Here is a 9,989-nt window from a genome sequence, read left to right as displayed (position 1 = left end):
GTTGTTGTATGCTTGGGGCCTGGGGCACATGGAGACACAAGCCCATGCACACTGCACCACACCCAGGCACACTACCAAGCACATCACCACAACTGGACCCCCTCCCCCCGGGGGAAGAGGGACCCACGCCGAACGCATCTCAACCCCACAAACCGCACCACCCGAAGCTCACACGATGTCCTCCCGCCTGAAGGGCTGCCCCAGCGCGGGCGCCACCGCCACGCGCAGGCCCTCAAATGCGCGCCGCCCCGTGCGCCGCGCGCGCACGCGCCAGTGGGGCGCCGCCCCCGCCTCCACCTCCGCCGCGCCGATCAGCAGCTCGTGAGGCTCCTGGGGGGAGGGGTGCAGGGCAGGGTGGGAGGAAGAAAGAAGAAAGAAGGTGGGAACGGTGGTGCGGCAGGGAGGTGCAAGGTAGAGGTGTGAGAGGTGGGAGTGTCGAAAGAAAGGGCAGCCAGGGCGGGAAGGAGGAGTGGGCAGCGGCAGGGGCGGCGGCAGGGGCAAGCGCCGATGCAGGAGCCGGGCAGTACCGGCGGTACCGTGCCCCCAGCACCCTGCACTGCGAGGCCCACCTCCGCTACCAGTCGCCCCGCCGCCTGGCAGGCATCCACCCAGCCGGTGCCCACCAGCCATCCGCCCGCCGCCATCACCGCCAGGCACCTGCAGCAGAGGGCAAACTATTGATCGGCGCATGTATCTGCAGCGGAGGGCAGGCTCAGAGCTCGCCGGCCAGCCGGGCAGGTGCGGGGCGGAGGGCCGGCAGCGCTGCAGGGCTAGCACCGCCGGGCCGAGACAAGCTCGAAACTGGATCTGAGGGCACACAGGCTGCTGGGGTTGCTGCGCTGGGATCGGTTCTGGCAAGAGGGCGCGAGCTGCCGGCAGGCAGGGAGGTCAGGCTCACTTCTGGTTGCGGCGCGGCGCCGCCGACACCACGTGAGTGACCTGCGGTGAGGAGGAAAGAGGTGTGTGTGTGTGTGTGTGTGTGTGTGTGAAGAGGGGTGCAATCATTTCAATCATTGCTATAAAGGTTTCAATCACTTGCTATAACGGGTGTAAAAGTCAGTCAGTCAGCCAGTCAGTCAGTCATTGGGCTGGTTGAGACGGTGCGAGTGGGTGCGGAGCGGCGGCTGAGGGCCGGCGGGGGGATAGGGAAGAGGCGTGTGGGGCGAGGGGTGCAGCGCCGTGCCGGTGGCACGCAGCGCTGCGGCGGTGTGTGTGCCCGGGAGAGGCAGAGGAAGGAGCGCAGGGACGGGGCGAGGCAGGCAGGCAGGCAGGCAGGGTTTGGGGGGGCCTGACCCCCCTGGCCCCTGCCCTCGCACCTCAGACGTCCAGTCGTGGCGCTGGTTGCCGGTGATGCACTTGACCTGCTGGCGGGGGTGCGGCAGGCGGGCAGGGCAAGGGGAGTGGCGCAGGGGAGGGTGCAGCAGTGGGGTGGGAGTGGGGAATGGGAGCAAGGTGCGGGCATGTGGGCGGCCAGGAACGGGCCGGAAGGCGGGACGGGTGGGGGCAGGCATGCGGGGGAGCAGGCCGGCCCGCAGGCAGGCTTCGCCAGGCGAGCAGCAGCAGCAGCAGCAGCAGCAGCAGCAGCAGCAGCAGCAGCAGCAGCAGGCAGCGGCGATGCACGCAGAGCACTGCTCGCTCACCCTCCCGCCCAGGGGCGTACCTTGAGCTTGCGCAGCTTGGTAGCTATCTCCGCCTGCTGCTCGCTGTGCATGCCGCTGAGCGCCACACACACCTTGCCCCCGCTCCCAGGCGCCGCAGCAGCGTCAGCTGCGGCCGCGGCCGCAGGCCCCGCCTTGCCGACTGCGGCCGGTGGCGCCGACTGACGACTTGTGCGGCAGCCGGCTGGGGCCTCGCCTGCCGTGCCCTTGCCTGCTGACTTGGCGCCTACCAGCTTGGGTGCTGGCTTGACAGCGGCCGCAGCCGCCGCCCTGCCGCCCGGCGTGTTTCTGCTGGTGGCTGCGGCGGCGGCAGCAGAGGCCCTGCCGCCGCCCGCTGTGCGCCGGCGCTTGGCGCCGCCGCCTGCTGCCTCCTCCGCCTCCTCCGCCTCCTCCGCCTCCGCCTCCGCCTCAGCCTCCACTGCCACCGCCGCGGCGCTGGTCTTGCGCTTGCGCCCGCTGGCCCGGCCGCCGCCGCCGCCCTTGCCCGCCGCCGCCGCGGCCGGGGCAGGCGAGCGCGTACCGGCAGCGGCCTCGCCCTCAGCCTCTTCCTGCTCCTGCTGCTGCCTGGCCGGCTGAGCTCGCACAGACGAGCGCCTGCCTGCCCTGCCGCCGCCTGATGCAGGCTGCTCGGCGGCAGAAGCGGCCGCATCTGCTGCTGCAGCCGCTGCTGCTGCTGCCGCCGGGGAGGCAGCAGAACGGCGGCCACGGCGGCCTGGAGCGGCTGGCGCCTGCTGCGGCCCCTCCTCCTCCTCCTCAGCAGCAGCAGCAGCGCCCTTCCCCAGCTCCAGCCCCGCCCCTGCCGCCTGCTTGGCTGCCGCTGCCGACCGGCGCCGGTCCCGAGCGGCGGCACGCCTGCCGGCGCTGCCAGGCTGGGCGCCGGCGCCCGCCGCCTGCTGCTGCTCCTGCTGCTCCTGCGCAGCAGCAGCCTCTTCCGGCGCCGCGACAGCCTTGCGATTGCCGGGGGGGTGGCCACGCTTGCGCGGCGGCGGCGCCTCCTCCTCCTCCTCCTCCTGCCGCCGCTCCTCGCCGCCCGCCGCTGCCGGCTGCTCCGCAGCCTCCCCCTCGCCAGCCCTGCGCTTGCTAGGGGGCCGGCCCCGGTGGCGCGCTGCCGCTGCCTCCTCTTGCTGCACTTTCGGCTGCCGCTGCTTGGGAGCGGCCTCTGCCTCTGCCTCCGCCTCAGGCTGTGGCTGCGGCGCAGTCTCCCGCTCAGCTGCTGCGGCTGTGGGCTTGGGCTTGGAGGGAGGCCTGCCGCGGCGGCGCCCAGCAGCGGCAGGCGCAGGCGCCACAGCGGCAGCAGCAGCAGGGATTGCCGCAGCGGCTGCCGCCTCCTCGCCAGCCCCTGCACCTCCCGTCTCCACATCACCTGGCCCAGCAGGCACAGCAGGCACAGCAGCCGCAGCCGCCGCCTGCCTGGCCGCCAGCGCCACCGCCGCCGCCGCCGCGGGTGGCGCCCGGCTGCCCTTGCGCCGCAGCAGCGGCATCGTTTCCACGCCGTAGGCGGTACGCCCGGTACAGGCCAGCGCCGCCTTGCGAGCGCTGGTGGCCGCCGCAGCCGCCGCAGCAGCTGCCGCCACCGCGGCCGAGGGCGGGGCAGGCGTGGGCGCCGCCGGCGACGCGGCCGCTGCCGGCGACATGGCAGCTGCCGGTGAGGCTGCTGCTGCTGCGGCTGCTGCGGCTGCTGCGGCGTCCTTACGAGCCATGCGCGTCAGCGAGCGCTTCTGCTGCCCATCCGCCTCAGGAAGGTATTGGCTGAACTCTGCCCTGGCCGGCGCCGCCTGCTTACGCTTGCGACTGCCGCCGCCACCCGCGCTGGCAGAGGCTGAGCGGGAGCGAGAGCGAGTGGCGGCGCCGCGGCGCTCCCGCGCAGCCGCGGCAGCGGCGGCATTGGCAGGCACGGGCGGGCTGACGTCCCGCTCTGCGGGCGCTGCTGGCGCCGCCGCCGCCGCTGCAGCGGCGGGCTCCGCGGCTGGCTCGGCGGCGGGCTGTGCAGCAGGCTGCGCTGCAGGCTCCGCCTCAGCTGCCTCTGCTGCGCCTGCTGCCGGTGCTGCTGCTGCTGCCGGCTGTGCAGGCGGGGGCAGCTCCTCTGGAGCATCCTCAAACACCGCGCTGCCGCCGTCCTCGTCGCTGGAGTTGACCGCGCCCTCTTCCTCCGCCCGTGCCTCCTCGTCTCCCTCCCCGCCCAGCTCCGAAGTGACGCTGCGCCTCGGCGCCTGCTGCTGCTGCGGCGGCCCCGCGGGCAGGCCTGCGGCTGCGCCGGCCGAGGCAGCGGCCGGCACCTGCACAGCCGCGGCAGCAGGGACAGCCTCTGGCGCCGCCGCCGCCGCCGCCGGGGCCGCAGCGGCACCCGCCTCCTGCTGCTCTGCGCCGATGCGCAGCACCCACTGCTGCCGCGGCGGGCTTTCCTCAGCCTCCGTCTCCGAACCCTCCTCCGCCGCCACCGCCTCCTCCACCGCCGCCACGCCCACATCCTCTGCCGCCGCCGCCTCTAGCACCCAAGCCTCTGCCTCCTCAGCACCGCCAGCCGGCTCTGTGGCCTGCAGCTCCGCCACAGCCGCCAGCTCTGCCACCGCCGCAGCAGCGGGCGCCGCGGGGCTGGCGGCGGCAGCGCCGGCCGAGCGGGGGGCACCCGCCGCCGGGGTGCCTGCGTCATCCTCATCTGCCGCCAGACAGCCAGAAGCCAGCATGCCCAGTTCACTGGGGCTTGGAGTCTCATCCCCGCTGCCCCCAGAGCCAGCCGGCGAGGCCAGGGGAGAGAGCGGCGGCGCCACCGCAGCCGCCGCCGCTGCCGCAGCAGCAGTTGCTGCTGGCGCGCCGTCGCCGCCGTCGCCGCCGGCGTGCGGCTGCACCTCCCCGGCCCCCTCTGCCGCCGCGGTGCGGGGGAGGTCTGGCGCCGGGCGCGGCGGCGAGTGGGCCGTTAGGTAAGCAGAGGTGCCCGGCCCGCCGCCATCTGCCGAGAGATAGTCTGTCGTCCCCTCCTCCGCCTCCTGCTGCCCAGGCTGCTGCTGAGGCTGCTGCTGCTGCCGCTGCTGCTGCTGCCGAGGCTCCCCGCCAGCGCTCCCACCAGCCGCAGCGGCAGCCGCCGCTGCCGCGGCAGCGGCCCGGCCCCCGCCCTCCTCCTCCTCCTCCTCCTCTGCAGCCGCCTGCTGCTCCTGGGGGTGACCGGCAGGGACATACAGCTGCTCCTCTGTTGCCAGGTCAGCAATGATGCCTCGGAGGTTGAGCATGGCCTGGGTGGGCTGCGGTACAGGTGGTGCGGTACCGGCGGTACGTGGCAGGCGGTCAGCGAGCTGGGAGGGGGGAGGGCCGCAGAGCAGAGCAGGGCAGGGCAGAGCAGAGCCGGAGCGCGCTGCTGCGCTGCCTTTCCTCCCGCAAGCCTCCTCCTGTCGCAGGCAGCAGGCGCGCAGCAGGTGTGCTGGCGGGAGCAGGCAGGGCAGCAGGCGGCGGCGCCGGCAGCCCCGCAGCCCCACAGGCAGCCTGCTCACCCCCGCAAAGCGAGCGCGCTCCATGAGAGGCGCGCCGCTGCCGCTGCTGGCGCTGGGCTGCGGCGCGACCAGCGGCGGAGGGCGGTTCTCCTGCTGGGGGCCCTCTGCCCCACCCTGCCCCTTGTCCGCCGCCGCCGCCTCCTGCTGAGCCCCTGTCGCCGCCGCCGCCTGCACCTCCTCCTCTTCCGCCTCCTCTGCAACCGCAGGCAGCTGCTCCACGCTGTTCCCAGCGACGTGCCTCGCCACACCGCCCCCGGTGCCGCTGTCGCTCACCACCAGTGACAGCGGATGCCCGGCGGCCGCAGAGGCGGCGGAGGAGCGGCGGCCGGCCGCTTGGCTGCCGCTCGGCGCCGCCGCCGGCGCAGGCGCTGCCGGCCGGGGCGCGGGAGCTGCTGCCGCAGCCCCTGCCGCTGCAGCTGCTGCCGCAGGCCCTGCCGCTGCAGATGCGGGCTGCTGCTGCTGCTGCTGCTGCTCCTCTTCAGAATCGGTCACCTGCAGGCCCGCCGCGCCCGCCCCCTCCTCCTCCCCGCCCTGCGCCTCTGCCGCAAGCAGCTGCGTGATGCTGCCGGCCCCCTGGTACTCCTCTGCACTCGGCAAGGGGCAGGGCCAGGGAGCAAGGCACAGGCACAGGCTCAGGCTGGGGCTGGGCGCTGGCGGGAGGGAGCAAGAGCCAGGGAAGGCTCGGGGAGGGTTCCTTGGCTCGGGGAGGGCGCTGGCGCGAGGCGCAGCCGCGGCGCACGCCTGGCGCCGGGCGCGGCATGCTTTATGTACACAGCAAGTGCCATGCGCTTGCGCAGCCTCAGGCCTGCCAGCCTGCGGCCTGCCGCCAGCCTCCCGAGGTCCCCGCCACTCGCCTGGCGGCAGCATGCGCCCCTTCACTAGGCTGTCCATCAGCCACAGCCCGTTGACGATCTGCGCCCTGCCGGGCTGCTTCCTGCACCCACAGCCACGCCCGCAGCGGCGGTCAGGCAGGCTGCGGACGGCGAGCGCAACAAGGGCAGGACAGGGACAAGCGCGGCCGGGGCCCGCGCCGCAGCCTCGGCTGCGGCGGGCCGGGAGGCGGCAGGTATGCCGTCGGGCAGAGCGGGGCACCGGGCGCGGCGGCTTGCGCGTTGCGCTTTGTGCGCCTCGTGCGCGGGTGCGCCACCCCTGCCCAGCCATCCCCTGCTGGCTGCTTGCGGTGCTGCCTCTCCCCCAAACAACCCGGCCTGCTCCGCCCCGCGCCCCAAACAACCCAGCCTGCTCCGCCCCGCGCCCCAAACAAGCCAGCCTGCCCCTCCCTCAACTCACTTGCCCAAATCCCTGGCCGCCTTTGCCTTCCTCGACGGCTCGACCGTGTCTGGGGTGACTAGCACGATGCGGGTGCTGCCGCTCATGTTGAGGCTCTTGGAGAACTGGCGGCATGGGGAGGCAGGGGGAGGCAGGGGGGCAGCGGGGTGAGCGGCGGGGCCGGCAGCAGCGTATGGGAGGCGTGGGCGGCTGGCTGGGTGTGCTTCCCTAGGGCTCGCCCCGAACCACCAGTGACGGCAGTGAGCGGCAGCGCTTCTACTTTCCGTCAGCGGCACGCACCCACAGCCACCACCCTGCCACCCACCGCCGCCACTGGCCCGCCCGCCAGCTGCACCCACCTCGGCGCCTGTGCAGCGCAGCAGCAGGGCCATGATCCCTCGCTCGGCGCCGCGGGCGTCAAAGCCCGACAGGCAGCAGCGGTGGGAGGAGGGCGTGGTGAGGGCGGCCAACGGGAAGGGGCTGTGGCGGTTGGCGTCGCCGCCGGGCGGCGCGTACGGCGCGGGGCGGCCGTGCGCGATGCTGGAGAGCAGCCACACCAGGTTCACTGCCTTCTTCAGCATGCCGGCAGCCAGCACGTGCTCAGGCTGCTTGCGGTGCTGCAGCAGGCAGTAGTCTGCGGCCGCCATGTCGCCCACCACGCTGCCGCCGTGCCGGGCTGCGGGCAGCGTGCGCAGCGTGCGGGGTGGGGCCAGCGGCGAGCTCGGCTCAGAAGGGAGGGGATGAGGTGCGGCGTTATGGTGCAGGCCCCAGCGCCACAAGCACGCAGGCGGCAAGCGGCAAGCAGTGTGTGCGCCAGGCAGGCGGGGCCAGAGGAGGCGCCACCCACCCACGATCTCCTGCACAGCCAGCGTGGCGTCCTCCTGCTCAGGGTCCTCCTCCAGCCGGTGGTCCATCTTGACGAAGAAAGTCAGGCCCTGCTGGCAGCAAACAGGGGCGGGCTGGTGGGGCGCCAGCGGCGGCGAGCAAGAGAGCCCGGCGGCGCGGCACACAGCGGGAGGGCTCCGCCCGACGGGCCCCCTAGGCCGTCCCCGGCCTCGTCTCGGGCACCCGCGCACCTCTAGGGCCCCGCGGCCCGCCTCCTCCGCCATCCCTGAAAACTGGGAGTGATCAAAGAGCCCACGGCTGCTCCTTGTGGCTGCCAGTGCACCCTGCCGGCGGGAGATGTGGACAGCCCGAAGCGAGAATGGAGGCGCGCGGCGCCGCGCCGCCCTAGCCCCCACTATGGCATCACGCTGCGAGCGCTGTGCTGGCCGCCGCCCGCCCCGACACCCTGCTGTTGTTATCTGTGGCTCAAGTGTAGGCGAGGTGCTTACAGCCAGTGCGGCAGCATCGGGTCCAAATCAAGTGCGTCAAAACAAACACGGCACGGCGCCGGAATCAAAGGTCAAAACGGTGCGTCGGGCTGCGCAGCCGCGGCAGAGGCCCCGCCGCTTCTGGGGTTGCCCTCTGCCCGCTTGCGCCGCATCAAGGGTGCGTCGGTACGGCCACCAAAGCCAGCAGGGAGGCAGTCTCCAAATGCGGCTGGGAGGCAGGCGGTGGCCAGCTCACAAGAATGGAGGAATGAAGGTTTGCTTGGTACAGGGGAGCCGGCCGGCACAGCGCCATGCTTGTGCAGCACGGGGGGCGCCAGGGGAGGCTGAGTGGCGATGGAAAACGGCATGTGGGCGAGGAAAAGGCAAGGGCCGGCTGGTTGCCGCACCCGGCTAGGGTGGCGGCACGCAGCGGGGCGGCGCTTTTTGAAACGGGCCGGAGGAAAGGGCCGGAGCGAGGAGAGCCGGGTCACGGCGAAGCATATTCAGGGCACGAGCTCAAGTGGTGGCAGGGGCAGGGAAAGGAGGCAGTGGGAGCAAGGAGACAGGGGTAGAGTATGTCAGTGCAGACGGCGGCAGCCCCCCCGGTGCATGCACAAGTTGCATGGTCGGGGTGGGCAGGCCACGAGTTCGTTTTCGACGCTACGGGACTAGACAAGGTGGGGAATAATCGGAGCATTGGGGTTCCAGAGGGTAGACACTGCGTGCGTACAAAGAAAGATAGGGCGGTGTGCAGGAGGGGTGCGCGAGGCGGCGCCCCGACCAGCACAGGCCGCCTGGCTGCCTAATCCTAGAGGTGCGCCCGCCTGCCCCCGGTGTGCTTCGGGGTACGCGGTGTGCATGCGTGGTGCGCCCCCAAAGCTGCTGAAAGGAGGGACAGGCGGGCGGGTCGTATGCCTGTAGCGACACTGCAAGGGGGCAGCGCAGCGCTGCTGCTGCTGCTGCTGCTGCTGCTGCTGCCCGCGCCGCATTGCAGCCGCGGGGGCCACGCTAGCGGCGCGCCGCCGAGGTGACAGCGAGGGCCAGGCGCTGCGAGCGGTCCAGGCCGCGCAGGGTGGGCAGCGAGGCGCGCGGCGGGCTGGCCGGCGCGGCACCGCGGCCCCACAGCCCGCCGCCGCCGGGCGCGCCCTCCACCGCCGACTGCGGCCGGCCCGCCATCAGGCCCGCGGCGCCGCGGGTGGCCGCGCCCGCCAGGCTGCCCGCAATCACTGCCGCCTGGCTGGTGGTGCGCGTGGTGGCGGCGCCGGCGCGGTACACCGCGGTACCAGCCGCCGCCAGTGTGGCCTGCGCCGCCGTACGCACGCTGGCCGCCACGCGCGCCCCCACAGTCACCGTCTCCCGCAGCGCCGGCGCCTGCGCCGTGGAGGCCGCCAGGGTGGCCACCGCCGCGGTGGTGCCCACCACCACCGGCTTGTGCACCAGCGCTCGCCGCACGGGCCCAGCAAGCGCCTGCCGCACGGGCGCCATCAGCACCTTGCCCATGGGCTGCAGCCGCGCCTGCGGGGAGGGCACAATACAGAGTGGCGGGGGGTGCGGGTCAGGTGGGTGGGGGTGAGTAGTAGGAGGAGGGTTGGGAGGATAGATGCGGCAGTGATGTGACAGAGGAGAGGGGTCTCCACAGCAGACGACGCACACCTCGATGCAAGCAACGGCAGCCGAGCAGCGCAGCACAACAGAACACAGCAAGCCTGTGTGCCCCGTGCCTGCCTGCCGGCTACGGCATGCGCGCCCCCACACCCCCCGGCAGCAGCAGGCACGCAGGCACACAGGCGGCAGCAGCAGGCACACGAGCGGCGGCGGCGGCGCACCGTGGCCCCCGGCAGCAGCGCCAGCGGGCGCAGCCGCGCCAGCGCCTTGTGCCCGCTCAGCGCCAGCACGCCGCACATGCCCACGTTGCCCGCCAGCTGCACCTTGCCCCAGTTGGCCAGGTCTGCGAGGAGGGGGGCGGGCAGGGGAGGGGAGGGAAGCACGCAGGGTCAGGCAGGCACGCGCAGGCAGATGGCTGGGCAGGAGCCTGGGCAAGCAGACGGCTGGCACGCTGGCTGCACGCCGCCGCCTCTCAGCATCCCGCATCCCGCTCCACAACCCCAGGCGCAGACCCTACCCCCGGCACTGCCCCGACCACCGTCCCCGCCACCACCCCAGGCACCCACCACCGCCACCGCCACCGCCACCGCCCCAGCCTCTAAACAGCCCAGGCACCCCCACCCACCCACCCAGAAACCGCCCCCACCCACGGGCACCCCCAC

At 73.4% G+C, this 9,989-nt stretch overlaps 2 protein-coding genes across 2 annotated transcripts in view; one reads left to right on the top strand and one right to left on the bottom strand.

Annotated features, from left to right (window-relative positions):
- The window catches only part of CHLNCDRAFT_55443 (hypothetical protein), a gene marked incomplete at both ends in the record, with an annotated part of 4,077 nt that extends 3,752 nt beyond the window's left edge, over window positions 1-325 (top strand). Inside the window, one exon of the mRNA XM_005843026.1 lies at window positions 194-325. Within this exon, the coding sequence (XP_005843088.1) occupies window positions 194-325 (132 nt within the window). The remainder of the gene's footprint in view (window positions 1-193) is intronic.
- CHLNCDRAFT_141637 (hypothetical protein) lies at window positions 169-7,518 on the bottom strand (the record flags this gene model as incomplete). Its single annotated transcript, XM_005842991.1, has 11 exons — window positions 169-330; window positions 570-657; window positions 899-939; window positions 1,317-1,361; window positions 1,661-4,894; window positions 5,141-5,729; window positions 5,991-6,074; window positions 6,431-6,534; window positions 6,769-7,085; window positions 7,257-7,344; window positions 7,486-7,518. 11 exons carry the CDS (start codon window positions 7,516-7,518, stop codon window positions 169-171), a joined length of 4,785 nt encoding a protein of 1,594 aa, XP_005843053.1.
- Between the last annotated feature and the right edge of the window lie 2,471 nt (window positions 7,519-9,989).

This window comes from Chlorella variabilis (genome assembly GCF_000147415.1).
Source record: "Chlorella variabilis unplaced genomic scaffold CHLNCscaffold_36, whole genome shotgun sequence".
Classification (NCBI taxonomy): Eukaryota; Viridiplantae; Chlorophyta; class Trebouxiophyceae; order Chlorellales; family Chlorellaceae; genus Chlorella; species Chlorella variabilis.
The sequence above is the reverse complement of the archived record's forward strand: the minus strand, read 5'-3'. Positions and strand labels throughout refer to the sequence as shown.